Source organism: Mycteria americana, chromosome 3 (genome assembly GCF_035582795.1).
Source record: "Mycteria americana isolate JAX WOST 10 ecotype Jacksonville Zoo and Gardens chromosome 3, USCA_MyAme_1.0, whole genome shotgun sequence".
NCBI classification, from domain to species: Eukaryota; Metazoa; Chordata; class Aves; order Ciconiiformes; family Ciconiidae; genus Mycteria; species Mycteria americana.
The window spans coordinates 2,581,841-2,609,151 of record NC_134367.1 but is presented as its reverse complement, the minus strand read 5'-3'; the positions used below and the strand labels follow the sequence as shown (position 1 = coordinate 2,609,151).

Here is a 27,311-nt window from a genome sequence, read left to right as displayed (position 1 = left end):
AAAAAAAAAAGCCTAAGAGGTTTACACTACGACTCCTTGGGTCGGTTCTTTCTTTAATTGTTGGCACATTGTTGGTCTTCCAAACAACCACACAAGTTTGATTCTTGGTGGAAGACTTGGTAACACAAGTGTCTCCCCTGATCTCCCTTCATATAGTTTAGCTCCATGATGGTAGATAAAACCAGCAGATTTTTGTATTAACATCAGAAAAAGTTGTTGAAATTAGCAAGCTATTGAAACTTAATTATATTGTATTGGAATAATTTTAATTTAAAATTATATTTACATTCATGTTTGCTGAAATGCTAAGAAAGTCAAGACACAACTGTTGGAAGTCGCTGGTGGCCAAGCACAGAGTAGTGGTACTTTTCTTCCCAGGGCTGTAGCCTCTTTTACACTTAGACGACAGAGGTGGTTTTTTGCTTTCTTTCAAAGCTTAGAAACAAATTGAAATTTAAATTAAAAAGGTTAGTTGGAAACTTCATGTCTGTTATTTCATCTATATGTAAAAACAAGGTGCTCAAAATTGAGATCTTCTACATATAAAATTTTGAAAGCCTATATAATCTAAAAATTACCCATACAGTTTATAATTGCAGATAAAGCTTTCTTGGGAAATAAAAACAACTTTAGGTGCACAACATGTTCTATGGAGGAGACAGTTTCGTTATTAGCACATATTAAAGATAAGGCCGGTTAATTAGAAAGTTATTTTTAAAAGCTACTTTGTGCATTTTTAATTGATCTCCCATTTTCTATTCCTAATTCTTAATGTGGCTTGATTTAAAAGTTTACTAAAAATGAATTACTTCATACATTATAAAAGTAGTCTTGACATTTTCCAATATCACAAAGCAAAAAAATTAAAAATCCAAATTAACATATGTTTAGCTATATATTGTACTCCCCTGCTGAGCTTAGGAGCAGTCTTATCTCAGCACTGCAACTCTCACTCTTCTGAAGAAGGCAAGTAAAACACAGATGTAAAACAAAACTAAAGACAATAAAGTTGTTTGGGATTTTGTGCTGGTTGATGTATACTCTGATCAGAATAGTGGGGGTTTTTAATTTTGGAGTCCGCTGGCCTGACCAGAACCACTCCTGAAGCTCACAGTGATGTGAAGAGAGAGGACTGGAGCCATTATTCTCATCACACTATTGCATGTGTTTTGTATGCATGGTTTAAAGGAGGATCATATATCTTAGAGCTCATTTAATGTCACTTTCCTGGTGGTCGTATTTTAGAAAAAGTGCTGTCTAGCACTTTGTGTGCTGTTGACTATTCCAGAGGTGAACACAGAGAGGTGATCTTTGTTCTGATTCACCTGCTATAGAAGGCTGGAGTCTTTTTGTTGGAGCGGTGTTTAAAATACATTTTTCTGTCTTACATTGCTTGGGAAGTACCCTAACTTTGGCACTGCCTCCTTGGTACACCAAGTAGCTGTTGTAATGGGGTACCAATGGAGGTAGGAGGAAGGTATAAGAGCCAACCTCTGGGGATAGACAGGACCAACTCTTCTGTCCCACTTACAACACCTCTGTAGAGCACAGAGCACTGCCACAATATTGTATGTTGTTGGGAACCTTGATCAGATGGCAGGTCCCTCAGCTTTCAGAAGTGAAATGCACAGCTTGCCCGAATAGGAGATAGAGGCAGAGCAAAGAAATGCTATGCTAGTGGGGATAGCAAAACGTAACTAGTAGCCCTGCAGCTGTTTAGTAACAAAAGTCTACGTAGCATAAACTCTGCCGTGAGGCTGGTACGAACCAGTGTTGTCTGTGAGCTGGAACAGAGGGACAAATCTGAATTCCCTTTCCAGCTGTGCCCCACCTGTGCTCCGAGTTTCCCCCTTCAGCTCCCTATGCTTCTGTAAAATGGAGCTCCTATCCACCACAGAGGGTATACAGGGACTTAATTAATGTTTGCAAAGTGTTTTGAGATTCCTGATGACAAGTGTCATGCAAGCGTGAATGGAACTGATTATTATAGCATGTGAGCAAACATCTACTGATCCACAAATTAACACCTGGCTAATAGTACATGCAGGGTTGGACTGACATCCGTTATTTAAGAAAATGTGATCCTTGGTGAAATTTTTTTTTTTTAATACTTGGCTATTGCTAGAACAGAATACTTATTACTTCTGAGTCTAACTTTAATTTTTCAGGCTGATCAATCACCATTACTGCTTTACAGTTCAGTTAGTTCTACTCTGAATAGTTAGTATAAAACACAAAGTATTATCATCTTCATTAGATAAAGCACTGAAGCATTTTAAATGCAAATACTGTATAAAATATAATAAGTTCATTATAGTGGTTTACGTTTTTCCATTATCAGATCCAGTCTGAACTAATTGCTTAGCAAGTTTTATTACCATTGGTTTTTATTTTAAATGAGCAATCTCATGAAAGCTCTATAGATGCTCAACCAGGATATCTTTCACGCTGATTAGGATTCAGGAGGCTAAAGAGGAAGCTTGCCTTATGAAAGGCACTTTGTCGACTACCTGTTTGATAGTTTCTTGCATCTTTCTGTAAAGTGTCTGAAACAGGCTGTTTCCTGAGACAGAGCAGTGGGCAAGAGAGGCCAGCATTCTGATCTAGCTTGGTACTGCCATCCTCCTCTCCCTTCAAATAAGAACGTGTTATGTCCTATACTAAACGTTATCCTTTGCACTGAACAGGAGGGACTGTTTCTATGCAGATGTCCAGTTAAGAATACAAGCCTCTGAGTTTCCTAAGCATAAATTTTGTATACTAACCACTGGACTATGCTGCTTTGCGATACCTTCCTGTTTGTGGCTGTAGGTTGGCTGTCCTGGCATCTGCCCACATACGTCTGGTTGTTACGAGGTGATCCACAATAGGGTGTTGCCATAGTGTTAGTAGATTCACTCCAGACTTTAAAATACCCTCTAGTAAATTTCTGTACAAATTTTAAAAGCGTGGGTGACAGGTTGAATGCCAGCAGGGGCACATCTGAGGAACCAGCAGTCCTCATTGTCTCTGTGTGCCACTCAGCAAAGAATGCAACCAGTGGAGACTGGTGCCACTGGTCTCTGTTAGGGATCAGAGTATATTTACAGTGCAGCCACAGAGTCAAGGCTAATAGAAGCTTACTTCAATCACCAAGGACAATTCCCCACTTTTCTCCATTACCTGGAGATACATTCTCCTCTTCCCAGAAGAGAAGCTCCTGAAAGCATCCAACACTAAATGCTTCTTATGGTAGGTTAAAGGCTTTTACAGGCAATTTGCTTCAGTGCAGTGGTGGACAACTATCCACGTTGCTTGTCCTTTTGTTGCTTATGACTTCCCAAAAAAGACCTTGAACACTTTGTTTGTTTCCTTAAGCGCAGTATGCTTTCAGCCAGCATGTGCTGGAATTACAGTTATCGCACTAGACCTGTACAGCGGTCTTGGCAATAGCTGCCCTTAATCCTTTCTTCAGTATCTTAAATTATGGAGGAGTTCACTGACCTAGTAGATATAACAATAAATTAAATTCCTTTAAACAAATTGATCAAAGAAACTTGACCAATTTCCATAAATCTTTGGAAATTGGTTTGAATTAGCCTTTGATTTAGCATTGGTTTAATATACAAAAAAAAAATCCTATTCTTCTTATGCATTTGGCAGCTGTGCTGCTTCCTGCCTCAGTTCATGTTGCTAAGGAAGATTTATCTCCCAGAAGTTAGCCATCTCTCTTACAGCCTGTGACATTACAGTTCACTTCTTCCCTTGACAACGCTGTCCAGCTAACTTGCAATGTCTGTGAAGAGCAGAATGGATGGATTTTACTTTGGTGTAAAACATCTTAAATACTTCCGTGTAGGAGATTTCAAAAAGCTCTGCAGTGTCAGCTAATGTCTCCTTGCCAGTACGCTTGGAAGGTAAGTGGGGTATCTGAGTTGAAGGCAAAGATACTGAGGTGCAGGGGCATGTGCTCTTACAAGAAAATGGTGACAAAAATGAGAAAAGAGCCAGCCTTTGTTCATGGTCTGGAACTTGTGTTTTAATCACAAGATTGTGGCTTACTTTTGTTTTCAAATTCTTAGGATATGCAAAATAGGCACTGATCCGAGATCCCAGTCACCTTGACCTATTCTAGTCGTGCATTTCAGGTTGACATGTCAGATCGGCCAACATCTTTCATCAGTGGTGAAAATACCACAAGAGTTGCTGTAACACCTTCCTCACAGCTACTTCTTCAGTGAAAGGGCTGAATAGGAACAACAAAGAGAGCTGAAGGAGAGCAGTCTTTGGGGTGAGGCAAAATGGGCAGTGTGGTTCTGCTCCTCAACAGGCAGAAAGTCTTGCTCCTCACTTTGAAGCACAAGGCATATTGAAAGTAAAAAGAAAAAAGAGAAAAATCTAAGATCTGGAGAATATAAATGGGAATAAAAGCTGGTGGTCCATCAGGAAGTTCTGAAAATGCCCACGCCCTGTTGATCTTTGCAGATTGCTGCCCGCCCCTCTGAAGGACGCAGTGGAGGTGTCTATGTGGAGGAAGTGCTACACCATGCCAGAAGTGAATGCTGCGCTCAGTAAGATCCAGCTGGTGGGGTATTCTCAGAAAATTGTGAGTACCTGTAAAGCTATCCTCAGGTCAACAGTAACAACTTCTTGTTTCCCAGCTTTTCTCTGGCAATGCCCTTCCTTTTCTATTTTCCATCTAGATCCTGTGTAAGATCTAGTTACCCTAGCCTAGGAAAGCAAGACAAGTTTATAGTGAATGTCCCTCAGTCTGCCTCCCAGGAAGGGTTCTTGTTTGGTGAAATCAGGGAGCATCCATTTGTTTCTCCTCTTCCTTGGGGAGGCCAATTTTAAGGCGGCGTACCTTCAAATTCGGAGTTGATGGCTGGCCCACTGAGAGCTGGGAGGATGTACCAAATGAATGTATCCTCTCTGTTTGTAAGCCACATCCCCTTCTGAGTTACTGTATCTCACTTCTGGGAATCTTTTGAGTGCTTTAGCCTCCACTTTCTTTTATACAGCAAATTAGGGATTGTAAACAAAACCTAATGGTTCAACCTGAACTTCAAAAACTCCTTTCCCAGGGTTCCCAGCTCACATTTGTTGTCTATACTGCCGTTGACTATAATCCAGTGTAGTTTCTAGAATGAACTGAACCAACAATTCAGTAGTCTGCAGATACACTGTTCCCTTACAGCTTGTAGGCAGCATGAGGGCCACGATACCTGCTAGTGCTGCTCAGGGCCCTCAGAAATAAAAAGATGGCTTAAAGTAAGTTGTGTACCCAAAGCTTTTTATTTGCTCCCTTTTCTTAAGCAATGGGCCACTGAAGTTTGGAGACTACTGTTCATGTATAAGACAGTTTGAAACAGTAACCAGTACTGCTGTGTACTAAATTGGGTGGATTTGGGTTTGTGTGGTGCTGCATTACAGATGGTGAAAAAAGACCCCAAGCCACCGCTAACATGGCTGCTGACATAAGTAACAGCTGCAGCTTTGTCTAGCAACTGGACAGGTTGAGGGCATTTGGACTTCCTTGGTATCCGTGGGTGGTTACTGTTCATTTTCCACTATCCTCACAGTATGGATGCATCTCGCCTAATTTTAGATCTGTGCATCTGAGCCAATCATTCTTTTATAGTTACCAGGAAAAAAGAGACATTTCTAGAGCATATTTTATCTCTTCCCAAAGCAAACTTTTAAAATAATCAGACCCTAATTAGCCAGTTAACCCAAAACGTGACAGCATCAAGAATGGTTTGTTGTCCACTTTACATGTCTGCATATCAGCAGAATCTAGAGCCTTGATTTACACACTCTGAGGGATGGAGACCCTGTTTTGTTTTGCAATGCATCCAAATACGTATTGAGATACTAGAAAAATCGTTAGTATTGCATGAATCAGATGCTTGTTCTATTATTCAGTAACCAGAAAGTAGATCACATTAGCGAGGTATACATGGAGGCTTATTTTCCTTTCTCAAAACAAGTAGAACACATTACTGTGTACAGATAAAGCAATACACTTTATAATGACACCTGGAAAGGAGACAACTGTCAGGTTGCTTATGCTGAGAGCTGAAACTGAAATTTGAATTAAGCTTGCAGGGTGTTGTTTCTAAATCACCAGCAGATAGCATTTAAAAAGAAATTAAGTTAGAAAGTGAGTGAATCTGAAGTTAAGTTTATGTTTTCCACAGCAAAATGTGTAACCCAGAGTTTTATATCAGTACAGAACTACTTGTCCTTTCTTCTCTCCTGCTGGCCCATATCAATAAAATTTGACTGAGGGAGTACAGAGTCTTCAAAGATGTAAAGCTCCTACAAGCTTCTTCAATACAGCAAAGGCAGGCGGAAGATCAACACCCCGGTTGATTCCTCCATTTAGAGTTATGGTTCAGTGTGAACTGCCTTAGACACCATAGAATTCACACAGAAGAGAGACTTTATGAAGGCCCTACCTCAGGAAAAACTTTTCTTAGGGTTAGGTTTCTTAGCATGTGTCCTGTTAGACATTGGTAAATAAAGACAGCACACATAAAGCTCAGTAAACCAGCTTTATATAGGCTTTGAATAGCAGAACTACTTTTAAAATTGATATCACTGATGATAAAATTACCTGTTCTGACTTCTCTCGGGGGCTCGCTCAAGTTAATGTCTCTTACTGTGTGTTTCAGGAGCTGTTTGGTGCTGTGCAGGTCACCCCTCTCAGCTCAGGCTACGCTCTTGGAAGTTCCAATTGGATTATCCAGTCGCACTATGAAAAGGTTTCCTATGTTTCAGGATCTTCTCTACTTACAACACACCCTCAGGTACAGCCCCTGACTTTGTTAGTCTTCTATAGGGGGAAGTGTCTTTGCTCAAAAAAAATTGAGAGGCTTGTTTCAGCTGGGATCAGGTTTAGTATGGAAGCTGTACAAAGTACCCCTGTTAGTAATTGGCTAGATTTTTAATGGGCATTGAGAAGACATACCACCCTGATAAGTGGACAGGTATCGATAGTGACTAGGGAAAGACAACTAAAATTCTTTCCTATCTGTGATTTGATGTTAATTTACTCACCAGCTGGGAAATTCTCCTTCACCTTAAATAGAAAATTTTCAACAGAGTTAAACAATAGAGCATTAGTGACTTTTTTTAAAATCCATATTTCACTGAAGAGTCTTTACAGACAGTTCACAGACTGCTTCTATATCACTTCTGAAACATCCTTCCTTGGGAGAAATGATAGCTAACTGGCTGCCAACTTTTCCACCCTGCTCTGCTAAGGGCAAAGTCTTTATAGTGCTGTAGATGTAATTTCCAGTAAATTAATTCTCTCTAGATCCATAAATTCTTAGTGCAAAGAATGGCTTGAAGTTTGCAGTACTGTGTGCTTCAGAAGTTGTCAAAATAGTTAAAAGCAATATTAGCAGGAGGTATTTAAACGTAATTTAGAAAATGTGTCAGGTTCACGATCAGTAAGTAATTTTCCCCAAGGTGAGTATCTTCTAAAGAGCTTTGCTTCTGAGCATCCTTCATTTAAAAGCTTGATTTCAGGAGCTGAACAACTACAATAGATAAACCATCCTTAATAGTATGGCTGTATTTGGCTACACGCAAGGTATCAGAGTCTCTAAATCCCTTTTTCTCATCAGCCTCATACTGGCCTGGGTTGTGCTCTTTCGTCACCTTCTAGTGAAGGAGCAGCAGCGGTATTTAGCAATATGTGAATGGAATATTTCTGTGAGGAGAAACTTTGAACTATAAGAAGTAGTTTGGTAACCGAGAGTGTTTTCTCTCCATTTACATGAAATGGTGATTCAGTTTATCCGGTTAGACTGGCGACGCTTCATCATTTTCCACAGGGGAACATTTCTCTGGAAACTTCTGGTAAAGTCACTGTTTTTAAGGAAATTACCTCCCTGTGACAGGGAATGGTGTGTGAATGAACTGCCTGGTAGGAGCACCATGGGCAGCAGATCTGCACTCACTCACTGCAGCCTGCAGAAGTGGTAGCAGTTAGACAGCACAGTTTCAGCTTTAACAAGTGCAGGAAAATGTACTGCGAGCCTACCTGAAACCCTAGGGACCTACTCTGTTTGCTAACAAGAGATGAAACCTGGACTATTCACTCTGCTGACAGTGTTGCTTGTCCCGCATGCTCTCCGAGAGCCTCATTTTTTAGCATACAGTCCATTGCACTTTGCATTATTTTATACTAACACATAGTTTAAAGGAATAGCGTACCATATGAAATTGCATTCAGTTTGCCCTTTCCTTGTTATTTACCACATCACAAACATTACCAGATATCATCTGCATATCAGATATCATCATCATCTTATATTTGCTTCCAGATGGTTGTTGAAGACAATGAATAGTTTTTGTCCCAGTGTTAATCCCTGTGAACACCAGTATGAGCTCCTACAATATGGTGATTCTGTAAAGGCTAGTGGTTTTTGTGAGCTGCCAACCAGCTCTTCATCTACTTGATGCTTGACAGACAATATGTAATGATAACAATATCTTGAGTGGCACAGAGTCAAAATTGTGTTTGACAAATCAGCATTTTTTCCTCAGGGAGTGAGAAGTTGTTTGTCTGACCTGTTTCTCTATAGAATCATGGTGAGCCGTCATAATGAAATTCCCATCTTTTAACAGTGTATGAAAACAGTCACTCTGTTTTGTTTTAAAAACAATATCCAGTCAATCAGCATATCTTTATGTAAAAACATATCCAGAGCTTTTTGAATAATAGTAAAACCTTAGCACTTTTCCAGTCTTCTCGAACTCCCTCTGTAGTTGCTAAAAATGGGCATCAGTTGACCAGGCTCTCATCAGCCACTTTTTTAGGGTGACAAGACACAGATTATTTGGGCATACAAATGGAAAAAGTGCCTCTTCCTCTTGCATCTTGTCTAATATAGACAGTAATAGCCTGGAAAGCATTTCCTTCTCTCAAGGTGCAAACAGGACATCTCACCTAACCAAAACTAGGCCCCCACCCAATGCTTCCCTCCTTCTCCCTTCTGCCAGCACTGGGATTTAAGTGCTGACGTAGGGGAGATAGCAGCCCGGGTGGGAATTAGCAGTCCTGGGAAGAGAGTGGGATTGCTTCTTTGGTGTGAATTACGGCTTAAAGTTTTCTTGAAACTTTAAGTTACATCTAGGTTACATCTATAATCAGCAGAGAGTTATGGTACATCTGTAATAATCAGCCCATCTCTATTAACAACAGAAAATGAAGCAGTTAGCTTAGCTTAGACGTGGCCCAGGATGTACAGATTAGCTGGAACTGGGTGCAGTGAAAGCTGGCTGTTGGATTGATCTTGGATGCAACAACAGGAGTATCTTGTGAAATCCTCAGCAAGTCTGTAGGAAGTGCAAGCAAAAGGTTCAGCAAAACTGTATTCATAGCTGCTGAAAATAACTGAAGAGCTTTAAAGGGTTTGTTTGAGAGTTCGGTCTGGCACCATTAATTGTTCCCTTTACTTCTGTCTTCTGGCAGATGGTTTCTATTGAAAATTTTGCCTCACCCTCTACTGAGGCTAGAATTGACACTGTTGCCACTGAAGTGGAGAACAGGAGTTGACAGCACAGGTTCAGACATGTCACTAAAAGCCTTTTAAGACATATTCTTTACATTAACCCACAAAAATCAATGCAAGCCCTCTCAGTGCAATAGCAGCTGAAATTATGCGTATCTAATATGGCATGGTCATTATGTACATTATCACAGGCAGATTCAATATTATTTTTTATTGCATTATTGGCATTTCATTTTCACGGACATGCTGTGGAGAGTCAAAGATTACAATAAATCTCACGTAACAGGTCTGGTCCTGCAAGGTGGTGCACAGTGTAAACTTCTGTCAAAGTTGATATGGAATTCCACTGCATGTTTAACAGAGCAAGGTCTTTCTCAACTACTTAAGAATGGCACTGAGGGACTGTGAGCAAGGGAATTAACTGTACAGTGATCTTCTAAGTTCAGTAGAGGAAATCTCTTCATCAGTCTCTTCTGGTAGAAGTCTTTCCTGGTTGGTGAAACTGAAGAGGGTCTGTTGAGAATAAATAACCATAAAATACAATGCAGCTGGCTGCAGTTGCCCACCTTTGCTTGAATAGTAGCTGTGGGAAGTGCATCCCAGCCCAGAGCAAGCCTAAAAGTTAACTTTTCACCATAGCTGTACTCCATCTGCAGAGAGAGAAGTGGATTTTGCCTTTTCAAGATTGAATTATGCTAAATTTTGAGTATCAAGAATATATATTTAGTGTCAGGTCACACTTAAGTATAATTTCTGAATATCTACTCTATGTTTGCTAATGGAGAGAAGTGGGTATGCATTTTCATTCTGCTTTAATAAAATGCCAGTATAAAACATGTCAAATGATTGGCCTCAGTGAAGAATGTGTGAGCTTTTATGCACAGTCAAGGCGGAAGCAACGTTTGCTTTAACATTAGACTGCCTGCCAGTGGCCAAGTTGCCGCGCTAATTCCTTGGGCCATTTAATCGTCAGTCCCTCCGCTACGTCTGTGAGCCACAGGATAGACTATGCAGATATAAACTCTTCTGTCCCCCAGGAAGCAGACATGGCATGGATAGATGCTTGTGATAGCTACCTTCAGTGCTTTAACCGCATAATCTAGGATTGTACCTGTGACTGTAGGTTGGCAGTACAGCATATGCTGTAGACCCAGCAGATCAGAGGTCATAGCCCTGTGAAGACATGTAGTTCACGTTGACATGGCTTAGCCTCTAGCACAGTCTTCAAAGAAAGGTACTGGAGGAGGGCATAGTGCTAATCTGATTCACTAGGGGAGACTGGTAAGACAAGTTATATTTTCTCTGTTGTTTTAGCTCTGGTGTTGCATTGGGAGCACTACTTTTTTGTATGGGATTTTTTTGTGCAGTTGAAGCTATGATTTTTCACCTGCTTTCAGCTACTGGCTTTTAAGGAAATACTTGCCTGTTTGGTGTGATATTATAACTATATTTAAAAAATTAATATGTGTGATTATTTCTTAGATAAATAAACAAATTTTATCAATATTAAGGAATCTAAACCAATTTCTTTTTTCTACCAGCAGTAGCCATTCACCATTTCACAAAACCAGACTTCTAAAAAGGCCTGTGCAAACAATCTGAAATGAGTGTTTGAAAGTCATGGTTGTAATACTGCGGGCAGAAGAGCAGACTTCACAGTCAAGGGAGACCCTTGTGCGGCATTCAGATTCATACACAGAATTGAGAGCTTCAAGCCCAAAGTCCTTTGCTGACCTCATCTCTTTCCAGGAGAATCCACTGAATGGTTGAGGAAAATGGTAGTGCTCCCTGTAGATGGTGGGCCCTGGAAATCAAAGCTGACACCTTGATTTGCAAACAGAAGCGAGTTGGAAACTAGCGCAGCCAGAGATAGGAATGCAAGTATTAAACCCTTCCTGACTGCACTGCCACATCCTAAGCAAATTACTGTCTTTTCGGTGTTCAGCTCCTAAGGCCATGAAATGATTAGTCTATGGAGACCACTTTGAGATGGATCCGATTACAGTTCCGTTGTTTGTTTTGGGCTGTAGTATGCAGGTAGACAGTTGTATGTGTTTTTATTAACTCTGGTTACATTTCCACAGATGGAGGGACGTTAAGTTTAAAGTGTTCTGTGTGTTCTCCTTGGTCACTGTATCTGTTATGTATTGCAGTCGTCTTGGTACAGAGCAGAGAAACCTGCGTTTTAACACTCATGTTACTCATTTTATTTCACTGTGCTCTGTTTCAGCCCATGGACCAGGCTTCTCTTAAAAATAGTGATGTTCTCATCCTGACGGGTCTTACACAAATCCCTACTGCTAACCCAGATGGCATGGTAGGAGAGTTCTGCAGCAACTTGGGTAGGTCGTTGAAAGACGACTATTTTATCATCTTATTCATTGCTTTGGGTGGGAAATAATTCTGAGATTCCTGGAATTGAATAAGTTGTCCAGCTTCTGGCATAAAACTAGCTGTTTAGATTTTACGATGTGCTCCTGATGTCATTAATACAGTAAGTGCTTGGAGAGACACAAGTTGTACCTAAAATGTTTTGGAATGGAACAGGTATAATGAGATTTAATCATCTGCTGCTCTTGGTTTGCTAAGTATGTCGCTTAGCTGCCAACAGACTACGTGTTGCCTAGGTTTTGGATATTGTTCCCAGCTGAAATATTACTATTTCCTTCCTGTATATCAGCCCATGTAAAATCTTTACATACTTTTTTATGACTGTCAGTTTTGAAAACAAGCACATCTGCTTCCCTTCTTACACCTGATTTTTAAATATATCAAAAGCAAACAGCACAATCTCTTGTTTAAAAAAATATATCAAGATATATTTATAGACACCAGAAATATAAAACCTAATCAGATGCTTTCACAGCTGGAAAAGCTGATAATTGCAAAGCTGTGATATCAGTGTGAATGGCAGCATTTTCCAGCCTGTTCGGAATGTCACATCCAGTGCTATTCCTCCTTTTCTCCCCTTCCCCCATCTCAGTTCCTCTGTGCTCTCACCCTTCTGTCATCAAACCACTTTCTCATGTCTGTCCTGCTGTATATTGCCTGTTCTTTTATCAGAGATCTTCCCTTTATTTTAAACTAACTACTTTTTACAAAGAAGACTAAAAAGCTTGTATTGGGAGGATTCTTACAAGGGTTATCAAAAGACATTGGAAGTTTAAATCAGGGAATCCTCACTGTAAGCAAGTGTTTTGGTCCCCATTACACACCTGGGAGAAAGTTGAGCTGTAGTATTTAGGTGGCTTACCCAAGGTTGCAGAATAAGGTTGAGAACAGAACTGAAGTGCAAATTCTTAGTCTTTATTACACATGAATGTACCCTTGGAGAAGAAAAAAACCCACAAGACTTTGGGTTTTTCCCCAGTTTAAAATCCTTGTGCATATTCATAGGTGCTGAGTATCTATGTACTGTCTCACAATCCCAGTTATGAGACTGCCATGGTAGTGGAAGGCAAATACTACAAGGAGTGTGGTAGACGACTCCATCACCCACCATCTCTAAATCAAAATCAGATATCCCTGTTTAGGACACATTTCAGTTCAAACAGGAGTCATAGATCCTGTTGTGGGACGTACAAGGTAAAATTATGTGGGGTTTGCTTATATGAAAAGATGAGTTGCAGGGTCAGGATGATTCCTTGTAGTGTAAATACCTATTAATAGAGCGTGGTCTGGCATTTTATAAGAATGGTAATCATGGGTTATACCAAAGATCCTCTCTGCCAACATCCTGGCTCCAACAGGGGCCATGAGCAGATGCCTAGAGAAGAACAGAAGACCAGGGTGAGGTTATATGATACTTTCCCCTCATAATCTCACAGCCTTCAAGTATTTTTATTTCAGGAATTTCCTGAGTCAGACATGGCTTTTGTGTAGTTTGTAATGTTCAGTGGATTTCTCTTCCAGGAACTTGTTCAACCTCCCCTTGAAGCTGTGTTAATTCTTAACACCTGCAACTTCCTTTCCTAAGTGATGCGTGTGTTTATATGTGTATGTATTACGGTCTGTGTTTTCATTGTTTTTAAGCATTGTTAATTTTATTAGCCTATGAGCTGTCGCAGATAAGCTTTCGTGACCTTGTTGTGCTAGATCCAGCTGTGCTGCCCTTCTCTGTCCCTTCTGGACCTTTATGGGGGTTACTGTCCCCCTGACAGATGGTAGCATGATCACACCCTATCATCTTACCTTAAACCACCAAGGAAGCAAGTCTGAGCTGAAATGTTAGACTTTGTACTGGAGAGGCCGAGGAGTGGTGCATGTTGCCCTGCTGCCAACTCTGCTGCGAATGTGCTCTAGCAAGCACCTTGCTGGTCACTCATGTCTTGAACTGCAACAGCTGTATGCTAAATAAACAAGAGTGAGCCCGTTGTTAATTAAAATGCTTTTAAAAGTTAAACAAAGTCTTAGAGATGTAGCTTGGGCCAAAGCAAAATCCAAAAGATGAGTGCATATAAATAAATGTGTTACATATGTAGGTACAGGTGGGTGTTTATCTGCACAAGTTGTTCTGGTTTACAGAAACATTCTGAACTATTTTGAGGGTTTTGCAGAAGGTCTTCAAGCCAGCTTCTATCTTGACTGAGACAAACTCAGAGAAATTAGAGAAGTATTAAAGACCAAAGGAAGATACATGCTTAAAATAATGCCATTGTAAGAATCTGGAATTTGAGTGGTATTTGCCAAAAACCAGCAACCTGAAGAAATTAAATAATTCTATGAATAATGCAGTGGTAGGGCTGTCTTTTACATGACACCAGCAGTATTTACACATCTACCCAACATCAGGAGAAGAAAATAGTGAATCAGTTTTCTTTCAAATGTGTGAAAAAGTCCAAAAAGCAATAGGTTACTGGCAAAAGCAATAGAGTAGGCAAGCTGAACACAATAGTTGTCATATTTTTCCCATTTCCAAAACATTCAGGGGACTTCACAAGAAGCTCAGAATACACTAGGTAAAAACCTCTAAGGCAGACACTGGAGATTTACCAAAAATGTGTATCATGAGGTAACAGCATGTTTGTGAGTAAGTGTTGTGAACCACAGAAATGGAAGTGTGAAAATTTCACCTTGATCTCTGTTTTCATCCCAGCATGTAGAGTTGTAGACACTGATTCCCATTATTACCAAGTCACATGCATGATTTCCTCTCCGCATTGTGTGTGCAACACTGAAACCACGCTTCGTCACGTCTCCAAGTTCCTCTCAGTTTAGCCCTAACCCCTTTTTTCTGTGCTCAGCACTGCAGCACTAGCACTCTGCAGCTCAAGAAAAGCAATTATATTTTTACATTGCCTTGGGCATCATCAGCAAAATTGCCAGACTGTCTGTAGGGACAGTTTGTGATATTTTGTGTGCGTGTGCGGTCGTGCCTCTGTGTGTGTGTGCGCGTGTGTTTATATAAAGCAGAAAAGAGCACAGTTTGCTTTTTAGGTGCCAACTTGACCTTGTGGTGGCAGCTGTTCGAAAAGCAAGTATCTCATTGTGAGTTGTAAATTGAACAACTTGTTATGGAGCTACTGAAGGAGACTAAATTTGAAATGCCAAGATTATTATACAACTTTTATCAAGAGAGTGCATCCATCAGTCACAGAGATAAATTGGGCTTTAAACAGCTTTCAAATATACGTGTCCTCTTACTGACAACTATAGAAAGTTGCCGTAGTGGTGCAGAGAGCCAGATTGGACCTGCTGCTTGCGAGGAAAACAATATGCTTGTAAAGGTTTTCATCCCTGTTTTGCAGAAGCTGGGAGGTAATCCTTATCCCTTTATGGAACCACTTAAGAGCACCCTCAAGAAGCAGTGCCCAGCTGTGCTGACCACAGCACATACAAATAAACTTGCACCGAGGAACCGAGTAGTGTATTCTAAACTGAAAAGTTGTCACACAGAGCCTTGTCAGTGGGATAGCCGTGATAGCAGTGGTGGGATAGCCGTGTTGCTGTCCTTTCCTGTCCTGGGGAGTAGGAGTATTCACCAGCCCAGTTTCAAAGGTGCATCACCATGCCGCCAGGAACATGAGATTCAAGGGGCCAGCAACCCTGGGTCCCTGGCCTAGTGGGTAGGGCAGCTGCCTGGAAGAGTGCTCCACTCCCTGGATTGTGATTTTATATTAATTATTGGTAACCAGCTCTGTAGTTTTCCTGGGGACAGAAACTCAAGTTGGCGTCTGCTCCAAGACCTTACCCTTCATTATTTTCTCTGTGGCCCCAGGAATCTTGAACTTCTGGTTGTTTTCTACAGAAAAGGCTTGAGGTTCCCATAACGAACCAATGGCTGCGGGGAAGGGAGAGCTGTGAATTCAAACTCTAAGGCTTAGGAATGAAGCCTACGTTTTTCATGGCCTGGACAAATTCTTTAACCAGCCCATCATTAGATGAAAGCTCTTCCTCCAGCCTCTTCAAAGGGAAGAGCAAGCCATTCGTCTTAACCAGGTGAAGGTAGTTGGTGCCTGAGTGAATGTAGAAGGAACCCATTTCATGGAGACACACACCTTGATGTTTCAGCCAGTATCTTCATTCAGAGCAGACAGAGCTGCAGATATACCCCTTTCCTTAGCATTTTCCACTGATCACCGATGTGCCCTGCACTCTGCATCCCCTGTCTCTGGCCCATGCAGCATTCCTGCTGCTGTGGATATAGCTACTGATCTTTCCACTTTGCAGAATTTTTGGGGTGCATAATGAAGCAATGCAAATTCTGGTCCTGGAGCCAGAGGCTTAAGTTTCAGCCCCCAGATGGCTTTGAAAATATCGTTCTTAATCTCCTCATTCCTCTCTTCACATCCTGTTTACAGATGGGATAGTTTAGACTTACCCATGTGAGAGGGATAATATAACGCATTGCTGGGACGTTTTGTAACATCTCAGGTTCTACACAAATGTAAAGTATTGCTATTCGTATTCACAAATATTTTGATGGTATAGTTTGTATGTGACCTGGAGAAAACCCAGGCAATAAATCCACTACACTGCAGTTAGATTAGATCTCTTATAGAAGGTGTGTTTGACCACCAGTTGTTGTTGAGAGCAGCATGTAATAGGCACTGGCTGCTAAAAGAGTTAAGCACCTAAATGCATGTGAAAAATCCTACTACAGAGTCTGTGCATTTCCCTAGACTCCATAAAACCTTTAAACATTCAGCCATCATAATCTTCCTTGAGCATGTAGGTGGGGCAAAAAGACCCTTTGCTAAATCCCTACCCCATCAAAGCTTGTCAATAAATTGAAGTCAAGGAAGTGATTATGGCGGGATGTAATATATGCATTTTCAGGCTCTTTCACAGCTTTTTGTGTAATGCCTTGATGCATAATGTTGCTGCTGCTGCACTGCAATTAATATCAGTAGATGGTGTTATCCCACGACCACGGATGAAATCCTAGTGAGGCAGCAATTGCTCAATGAGCTGGACAAAGTATTTCCACTTTCCCATAAGGCACAGGATTTTTGTAATTCATTCTGCCAAAAGAACAAAATGTTTGCTCTGTACTTGCTTTTGCCGTTGTACTCAGATATGTCTCTGTTACAGAGTAAACCTCTTTGTCTTTTTTCTTTTCCTCATTTCTCTCTAGTCCCATGCTGTCTACAATTCATAGAGGTTTTAAATTGTTCTTCTTATATTGAAGGACAGACATATTTAGAGTTTTTAAGAAGCAGAAACACTCCCCCACCCCCTTCTAGCCTCGAGGGCTGTTTGAAATAACCACATCTTCACCCATTCATCTAGAGCACTGAAAACTGAGTACAGAACAGTTTACCATGTGTAGTGCTTTCAGCTGAGACTTGTGAACTGTTGTCCTTCCCCTCTGGTGGACAGCTAATAGATGGAGCAGGGTTTATTTTGATGGTAAGGTGTTTTGTGTCACTCATTTGTCCTCATGTGCCAGTGCAAGACCGCCCTCTCGTGTCAGGAGTTTTTCATGTGCTCAGTCTGTTATGTGCCCCCCAGCTAATGGAGTATAATCATTTGCTCCACTAAGCCTGGAGAAGGCAGTAAATAAATGTATTTAATGATCAGAAGTGTTCCTCCCAATTCATATGCATAATGTGTTCTGCTAATTTGTGTGGTAGCTTCTTTCTATACCTTATGTAATATTTGGATTAAAGGAATTCTATTAAAAAGTTTAAATATGAACCCTGTTAATTGATTTTTACTTTCTCTCTCCCTTAGCTATGACTGTCCGGAATGGAGGAAATGTGCTGGTTCCCTGTTACCCCTCTGGAGTAATATACGATCTGCTGGAGTGCCTGTATCAGTATATTGACTCTGCTGGGCTCTCCAATGTCCCTTTTTATTTCATCTCACCTGTTGCCAACAGCTCCCTTGAGTTCTCCCAGATCTTTGCTGAATGGTAGGTGTTAAAAGGCTGCTTCATCAGCCTCAATTCACACACTCAGCTATGGTAAATAGATATATGCAGGTTATCTCTACTTGACATATTCTAATATATACTTGATTAGAATTGTGAACATGTTTTTTGAGTCACAAGGGTGTGCGTGCGTGTGTAAGTAGATATTCTATAATTAGGGAAGCATCGTTTCCTATAAAATATACAAACTCAAATAATCTGTCCTTTTTGGTACTTGCACTTATGACTAAATGAGGTACCTGACTTGAGTGCATTTTAGCTGTGCCTGTTTGCACGTCTTATCCGGTGCCCCCAAAACTATACCATGGTCTCCCTGTATAAGCAAAATAAATTTTTCGGGCTTAATTTTGCTGGGCCAGCAATGTATTTTTGTGGCAGAAAAAAGGCCAACAGTATCCTGGGCTGCGTTAGGCAGAGCACGGCCAGCAGGTCAGGGAAGGTGATCCTTCTCTGCTCAGCACTGGTGAGGCTGGAGCATGGAGAGGGCTGTGTTTCATTCTGGGCTCCCCAATACAAGAAGGATATGGGCTTATAGAGCGAGGCCAGCACAGGACCACAAAGATGATCTTTCAGATGAGGAGAGGCTGAGAGAGCTGGGACTCTTCAGCTGGGAGAACAGAAGGCTTGAGGGGATCTTATCAATGTGTATACCTGATGGGAGGAAATGAGGCTGAGGGAGCCAGACTCTTCTCAGTAGTGCCCACTGACAGAACAAGAGGCACAAATTAAAACACATGAAATTTTGTCCGAGCAAAAGAAACACACTTTTTTACTGTGAGGGTGGTCAAACACTGGAACAGGTTGTGCAGAGAGGTTGTGGAGTCTCTATCTATGGAGACACCAAAACCTAGCTGGACACAGTCCTGGATCACCTGCTCTAGCTGACAATGCTTGAGCAGGGGGTTGGGCTAGATGGTCTCAAGAGCTCCCTTCCAACCTCAACCATTCTGTGATTCTGAGCCATGGAAAGCAGAACCCAACCACTTGTAACTGGTCCTAAATTCTTACAAACAGAGAGGTGCTCTAGATAATTAAATAGAGTAAGTTAGCTTTTCCTTCCTTTCTTCCAGGTTTTTTAAGTCTGCAGTTCAGGAAAGAAAAGAGAGGTCCTGGAAATCTTAGGTGAATTGATCTCTCAGGAGAATTGTAAAGAGGAAAGAAATCTGGTGAAATTTAATCACGTTACTTTCAGCAAAAGCAGGAAAATCAAGCCTTGGTGTCCTGGCCAAACTTCAGAGTACTCACCAGGGTGTGTTGACTCATATAGTTTATAGTTAAACAATTGTTTGGTTAGTACTTACATGGTGATTTCATTTCAGTAGCAGCTGAAGTGGTAGCTGTGTAGTTCTTGTTGTAATAATCCTTTGGGTTAGATACTGCTGTCAAAGTAGCAGGAATGTTCCCTGTGCCAGTTGGGTCGTTTTGTCTGCTGTGTCTAGCTGGCACAATTCAGACACCCAAGTGTTCAGACACCATGTTTTTGAATTCTACTTTGCTGTAGTAGCTTATATTCAAAAGTCAAAACCAACATTAGCTGATCTCCAAACACTTATGGGTGAGGTAAATGTTTTACTCAGGTAGAAATGGAGGCGGAGGTTGAACATCTGTAAAACAGAGGTTTGGGGTCAGAACTGGGGTTGAAATTCTGGGATTCCAGCCTTCCAATTCTACTGTTTAGACAGCTAAAAGAAATGTCCTGCTCGTAGTATCTCTTAGACTTTATCAAATTTAGTTTGACCCAGGCTTATTGCTTTATAATAAAGTGAAGAAAGTATGAGACGGGTTGTGTTTCCCAGAAAAAGCCACCAGGACAGTGTCACTACAGATAATTGTAACATCACACAGGCCTCTGACAAATATCTTTTCTTAACTTCTGTAATAGGATGAATCAGGAGTCTGGCTAGAGCTAATCAACAACTTTCAATATTTATATTTTAAAAAAAAATGATTGATGTAAAATAGCAGGTAACAGTGAACATTATGCCATGAGAGGCAGTTTACCAACATTGTAGCTGCAATAATAAAATGCGTGGAGGAATTAGATTGTAACAAACAAAAGGACCGAGTCACTGCTGAGAAGTGGGATGAGGCAATTGGAATTTTTCTGTTGACAGGTGATTTGGCTTTACAAAAACTGCTGAGGTCTGGACTATGAAATGACGTGGATGTTGAGTTAGAAATTTGTCTTCCACAGCAAAGGAGTTCTGTTGTGTAGTGTGTACAAAATTACTTCAGCTGTCTTGCACCGTCTCTAAGTGATCTCGCTATGACTGAGTTGCCCTGTCCTGTAGGTGTTGGCCCTCTAAGCAGAAAGACTGGAAGTAACAAAATAAATGGGCGATTTTGCACCTGATGCCACAGCTACGAAATGGCTTTCTCCAGAAAAAGTTTAACAGTAGATGGCAGCAGATGCTGCAGGATGTTCCGCAGCTCTCTAACCTAGCTTATTTTCCTTTTCTTTTAAAGGTTGTGTCATAACAAACAAACAAAGGTATATCTTCCAGAACCTCCTTTTCCCCATGCTGAGGTAAGTAAACCATGGTCTTGCTGTTTGCTAAGATCACAGAGTGAGTGGGTTTCTGGAACACAGTCCTGTGTGGCTGTTGTTTTTCTGAACGCTTCTACAGCTATTTAATAGTTTTGTGTCATTATTCATACAAGTTGTTTTTTTTTTCCTTTGCCTTCTGTGATTAATTTGGGAGCATGGGGGAGGAATGAATGATGGTGTTCCCTCAACTCAAAAATTATCATGATGTTTATTTCAGCATATAACTTACATATGCTCGCCTGTTTTATTTCTTCCCCCGCAGAAGGCTATCTGGCGTACACATGGTTGAATGTTTGCTCTTATCAGACTGCAGTCACGAATATTCCCTTTGTCCAAGCCGTTTATTTCAAAGTCTGTAAAACTAAGAGCTTGTTATCGGAGACAGCTTAATCATCCCAGCTCCTACCTCTCTAGCTGAAATAGGCACCATGTTGTCTGCTGCAGGAGAAATGGTATCTTGAAAGAGAGGTTCGATATAAAAAAGTTAAAGCTTGCAGCACTGAGTGCTGTCATTGGCAATTCTAAATGAAATTACTTGGGCTAGCATCTTAGTGAAGCAAAGAGGAATAAGGTTCCTGTCTTTGGGGGGATCTCCCTGCAACATATGTTGAGGGGATCTTCCCTGCAACAAAATAATAATTTGAGGGGAAATTTTAGCCAACCGGATATTAAATAAATGTGGTATAACTCATGCCTTCAGAGTTATCTCGCCTGTCAAGAAAGGAAATCTCTTACTTTCTCCACTGGGAACAGGTAGATTTCCCACTGAAGTAAATGAGAGGCAGGCTGGGAAAGGAAAAAATGGGACTGAGAAATAATTTTGGCTAAATCCTGCTCCTGTGAGACAGTGAGCCAGCTGGGGCATGCAGTCTCAGAAAACTGGCTCTTTTAGTTCCTGTGGTCAAAACTGTTTGATGAGATGTGCAGAGTGGCCATTGCAGGTTTAAGAGTCCAGAGATTAAATGCTTTTTCAGGCATTGGGTTTTTTTTTCCTCTGAGGTATCCTGTCCAGGGACTTGTCCTGGAAATTGCCATTGCCCATCATATCTATCATCTGTAGGTGCCTCAAAGGCATTGTTGGAAGTAGGATCTGACCAGAAGCCCTCACCCTTTCCAGATGCTTGAATGCATTTCAAGCAGGATGCACGGTGAATTATGTATAATCTGTTACCAAGAATAATGCAGGCTGCAGGGCAAGCCACCTCTTCACCACTTTTTTTGTAACCAAAAAATTCATTCACACTGATAAATCAATTCCAAAGCCTGATCTCCGAGTACAAGGCTCGGTAGCCATGCTGCTGCCTATGCTTTCTAATTTCCCCTGCATCTCTGCTTTCTGGGGTGTCCTTGTTGATCCATAGTGTCAGTGGTTTCACTGACAGCCTGTATTCTACCAAACACATTGCTTCGAAATTTTAGTTTACAATATGCACTGGCACTGGCAGGTTTAAATGAAAGCCCTTCCAAAAATGAGAAGCCAAACATGCAGCTGTCAAAGACTGGATTAATTAACCCGTTTTATATGATGGGTCTTTGTGTTTATAGAGTGATAACTGTGTCCTCTAATTTTTAGGACATTTTATATTCTCCAGAGGCCTGTGGATAATGAGATTTTGCCAAATTATTGTTTAGCTGTTGAGACATTCCTCTGTGCTTGATGTGTAGATCAAGGTAATTATCTAGGAAAGGACTCGCAGCAGTGGATAACAGATCAGTTTCCTTATGACAAAATGCAGTGCACAGAGGGAGTAACGTGCCTGTTACAGGTACAGGCTTTGGTTGACAAGGCTAAATCATACAGGTTATGACCCACAAAGCTAGGGACATTTTATCATGAGGTGCACAAACAGCTTTATCTAGACCCATGGATATCACTGATAGGAAGCCGTTCTTAGGCTTCTTACATTTTTGCCTAAGGGTTGCCTTAAATGTGCTAAATGACACACAATAGTGTGTATGCACATCCTTGTGGCTCCCAAACTATGAAATGGCTGTAGCCTTTAGCACTGAGCTGCCATCTGAAGTAAGTACTGCACATTTCACAGCAAGTCATCTAATACAACTACGATGGTGTGTTTGGTTGTTCGCTTACAGCTGCTGTACAAACACTGGAAAGTGGAGTAAACACTGGAGGTGGAGTAACCTGCACTACTCCCACCCCGTGATGGACTAAATGGGTCTCTTCATTGCAAATTCCTCATACATATTTGCTGTTTTGCAAAACCAGTTTGTATGGTGGGAGGCAGTGGCCCTAGGCATATAGCAGCAACACTCTTTCAAAAGCCTGGCTTAATAGCAAAACCAAAACAAAGTAATACCCAGGCAAAGGAAGACTGAGGCTGCTATTTCATTTAGTGCTTTTCTTAAGGTCATAAATCACTGAAGTTAGACACGCTTGAGAACACCAGATCAGATTGCTCCTTTCTGTTCCGTAAGATGCATGGTTTGGTTTAGTTTGGTTTTAAACAATCAAAGCATATTGAGATTTATATAGATGACTGACATGTAAGACACCCATGCTCACCGACACAGCTCCAAGCTGTCCATGTCAGGTACCCAGTGCTCAGCACGTGCCTTTGATTCCTTGTTGCTGTCCTCTGAGGGACAGCTACTCTCATCCTTTTACTCCTGTAATTCTCAGCTGCCTGGGGCTGCATTCCAGTTTTAGTGGTACCTACAGCTGGTTATGGTTTAATGCTGTCATACTGTTTCTAAGGCATGGGAGAGGAGCTGGGATTCTTTTTCTGCTATGAAATACAGAGTTGAAACTAGCAGTGTAAACAGAAGGTGGGCAAAATCTTGCAGCTGGCCCTGTATATGTAACTCATATGATGTGAAACATCTATATAACCTCTTTTCAGTACAATCTTTAACAAATGTATTCTTTATTCCCCGGCAGAAACCCTGTTATGCCTGTGCAAAGAGTATCCACAGTAGGCTCAGCTACTATGATGTTTTGGTGTAATTTTACCAAGCAAAATGGTCTTAATACAGACCCGGCTTGAATAACCTGTCCATGGCCGTGCAATCAGTCTAGGAGGGACCAAGGACTTGGACTTGAGGCTTCCAGTTACTAAGTTAGAGCCTTAGTCAGCAGCCAGCCTTTTTGTCTTAGCTAAACACTCTCTTTCTAAATCTGTGACTCCACAACCTCACAATCAGGAGCTCTGCTTACTAGCACTTAAGGGAGTTTTTAATGAGTATCAGAAACAGACACTGAATGATCATTTCTATTGGATAGGTTGTTAGTGGAGAATTGCCTTACTGTTTTCAAGGTCATGGTAGGCTTGTGCAATGTAAACTATATGGAAGTTGCCCATCATGAAAAGATGTGCTTAGCTGCTCAATTGTTGGAAGAAAACAGGGAATTACTCAGATATGCCTCTTAGTTACTAGCGAGCATTAATAACATGCCTGGCGTGATACATCAGAAGGGGACAGGCCAAGAAGTAAGCTTCTAATTATCTACAGAACAAGTCCAGCCTAGCATGCCGTCTGGTCCTGAAATCCAATGTTCCTGTTAGCTGTATAAACAGCAAGATTTAAAAACAAACAAGGTAAAAAATCCTCAAATTATTGATGTAGTCTCTTGCAGCAATGAGTTCCAGTGGTGCCTGATGCATAGAATAAAAGAGCATTTACTTCCTTTAATCAGTTATGACTGTATTTTGCATTTCACTTAACTATCCCTTTATTATTGTTACAAGAGGATAAATAAAAGTATCTTCATCTTCTCTACATTTATTATTTTTATTTCATCTTGCTCTTCGCTCTACACTAAGTTGTTTGAAGCTTTTTCATTCTCTTTGCATGGAAATTTTCCAGGTTTATGATTTATGTTACCTGTTTTGAGCTCATTCCTTGTTCTGCTGTGCTGAATAAAACCAGACACACTGTTCAACTCTGCAGAGAACCCAAAACACTTCTACGCCCTCCTTGTTACTTCCGCTTTAATGTAGCAGTAGGTGTTCATCATATATCCTCTTGCACAATCACTGCGTACAATTTGTTGTGCTTTGGGGTGGCAATTTGTTTCCTAACATCCAGTCCAAGTGAACAGGGAATATACTTTCCCTCTGTTATGAGCAAGGAATGTGGGCGAAAGTGCTTCAGGCTTGTAGGGGTGGATTTGGACATCAATGCCTACTGAAGTTAATAGGAATGGAGTGTCCAGATTCTTGCACAAGCTTTTCAAGTCTCATCTGCAGCCTTTTAGCAGCGCACAAGCTAAAAGAACTTCTTTTTAAAGGCATTTCTCTGTGATCGCTGGGGTAAGAATTGCTGTGACTCTGCTGGAGGGAGTTAGAATCTGGAGCAGGACTGCTGTACATTCCAGCCAGTGATTTCTCAGGAGGAAAACTGGGGAAGTGGAGTGGAGAAACAGTCAGTTAGGGAAGGGATGGATCACTCTGTGGGTGGCTCTCCCCTACGCTTAAACAAAAGTGGAGATTCAGTTTTTCACCAGCACTTACTGTGACGGGGAAGAGAGGAGAAGGAGCTCAAACTGACGTAACGCTGGAAGCTTCTGCAAAGTTAAAAACTGGAGTTTCCAAATGTTTGTGAATACAGCAGGCTGGCTGAGGGAGGTGGTGGCTTTCACTTCCAAGGCACTGTATCAGTTATATTCTAGGATCAACTGTCTAAATAGGTTTAGATTTAAGCTCCACAATGCCTAGCTGAAATGCTGTGGAGCATAAATCAGTAATCTGTTTTGTTTAGAAATGTTATTCTGGTATCCCAGAACCAACTTGTGGTGTTTCACCAAATTCCTTGAGCGGATGGGAATGTCCCATCCTAACACAGCCACAGCTGAGGAATTAGCTGTCCCCAGGCATTTCAACAGGCATTCAGTCTCCCCAGGCATTTCAACAGGAACCATGGACTGTACGCTCTGCACCATTCCTTTTGTAGAGGTAGAGGCTTTATAAATGAATAGTTGAATTGTTCTAGCAAGGCAAAATGAGAAGCTTTCACACCTTTTCCTTTCTGCTCGATCTTTACATAGACAATTTCAGGCTGTAAGATAAGTGAATCCAGACTTCTCTAAATGTCTGCAACAGAAAAATTTGAGTGGTAATTTATATTGATCAGTATTTGCTAGTGGAGGAAGAACTTGGATTTGCTGTCCTCTTATTAAGGATTCTGTTAGCAACATCTAAGAGAAATGGCTAGGAAAAGCCTCTTTTTCTGACTGAAAATAGCCAGGGTGGGAGTAATACTGATTCTGTGGTCTTAAATACTAGCATTTGTCTTCTTCATCTGTGCATCCCTCTTCCATATACCAGTTCCTGCGTAACACATTCAAAGCAATAAATACCTGGGACCAGGTGATTGTATAGTATTAAGTTTTGTCATATAGTATTATATAGAATTAGACCCCTATTAGTGTTGGTCTTATGAAGGGAGTGAGGGCAGTGAAGTAATAAATGCATCACTCATTCACTGATAAGAACCACATCTGTTCAGAATTCTGGATACAGAGCACACACACACACAGTAAATAGCAGTGTATTTTGGCTCACTTCAATAAAGGGTACACAAAGGCTCTGGAGATTTATCCTGTTTATAGCAGCAGTCGCTGACCCTGTAAATCAAGTCTACCGCTTTAAAGGGAAGCATAACCATTTGGGATTTAAAAAAAGCACAGCTCTCCTCAGTCTCGGTTCAGTACTTCACCATCCTCGTTCTCTTAAGCTTTCAGTCAGTAATGGTTCTTTCTGTAGAACGATGCTCTGAATGTTGCTTCTGGTTTCCAGAAATCAGTCCCGTTTTGAAAATATTGGTTGGCTAAATGCCAGGCATTGGTTTTGTCCCAGGCTTGGTACAGGTTGGAGATCTGAACATGACACAGTAATGACTGTGGTGCTTATACAACCCATCTCATCTGTAGATATAAAAGACTTGTACAAATCATTACAAATTTAGTCCCCTTAATGATTTGTGAAATTTTGTTGGACCTGTTTTGCAAGTTCAGCTCCATATATTTTTGATTGGGTAATTAGAAAAGGCTTTGCTCTAGACACTAAAACCTACCAGCTGCTTTATCACTGGAGTGCATAGAAGGCCTCTAAACTTGTTTTCGTAGCCTTTCACCCCTGCTATGTCCAGCTGTGAAAAGCAGAGATTATGAGCTAAGGTATGGAGCTTCAGCAGATTTATCGTAAAAGATCCTCCAAGATTAAAAAAAAAAGATGAAAAAAAAATCACCACACTTCAGGACATGGTGCTGAGGGTTCCACATGTGTGCCTTTTCCCTCCTGAGTTAGCACCCCAGTTAGAAGCAGTGCACCCCAGCATTATGCTAGAAGTTTTGTTGCTGGAAATTAAAAAAAAGAATTAAAAAGAATGACAGACACAAAACCCAAGGTCCTGAAAACTGGATTAGAAATCCTGTGTTTCTCTACAAAGTAATAGGAAGGGATTTGAAGCTGCCATAATGTTTTGAAGAGAATACAGCTTTTATGTTTATAACCAATGAACATTTGTATAGGTATAGCAGTGAAATAGGCTGTTGAGAATGCTTTTGCACATGGAGTGCTGCTCCCACATCTTAGCAAAGATTTGAATGCTACTGTATACAAATATATATATATATAATCCTAAGGAACCTGTGAAACAGAGTGCTGGAAGAACAGTTTGTAATTTTCAGAAGTGTGTTACATAAAAGCTAGCTGTAGAAATGTCTTGCACTTAGCTATCTGCTGGCCCCCGACAAAGTTTTGCCCTGGAATGTCACATATCCCATTTAATAATTGCAGTAGAAATTGTCCCCTTCTTCCAGTTTACCCAATTGAAACTGCTTTTGCAACTTCAGTTTTCAGGCTTTTGGCTTCCCTCAAAAAACCAAGGAAAAAGCTTCATGGGGCCATTTCCTACCCAC

General features: G+C 41.0%; 1 protein-coding gene across 2 annotated transcripts in view; it reads left to right on the top strand.

The window, feature by feature from the left end:
- Nucleotides 1-27,311, top strand: part of INTS9 (integrator complex subunit 9) — a 75,347-nt gene that overhangs the window by 20,733 nt on the left and 27,303 nt on the right. For both annotated transcript variants that reach the window (XM_075497668.1, XM_075497666.1), the window contains 5 exons: nucleotides 4,465-4,585; nucleotides 6,657-6,791; nucleotides 11,740-11,851; nucleotides 17,685-17,865; nucleotides 20,350-20,410. In XM_075497668.1, coding sequence (XP_075353783.1) covers nucleotides 4,465-4,585; nucleotides 6,657-6,791; nucleotides 11,740-11,851; nucleotides 17,685-17,865; nucleotides 20,350-20,410 — 610 coding nt within the window. The remainder of the gene's footprint in view (nucleotides 1-4,464; nucleotides 4,586-6,656; nucleotides 6,792-11,739; nucleotides 11,852-17,684; nucleotides 17,866-20,349; nucleotides 20,411-27,311) is intronic.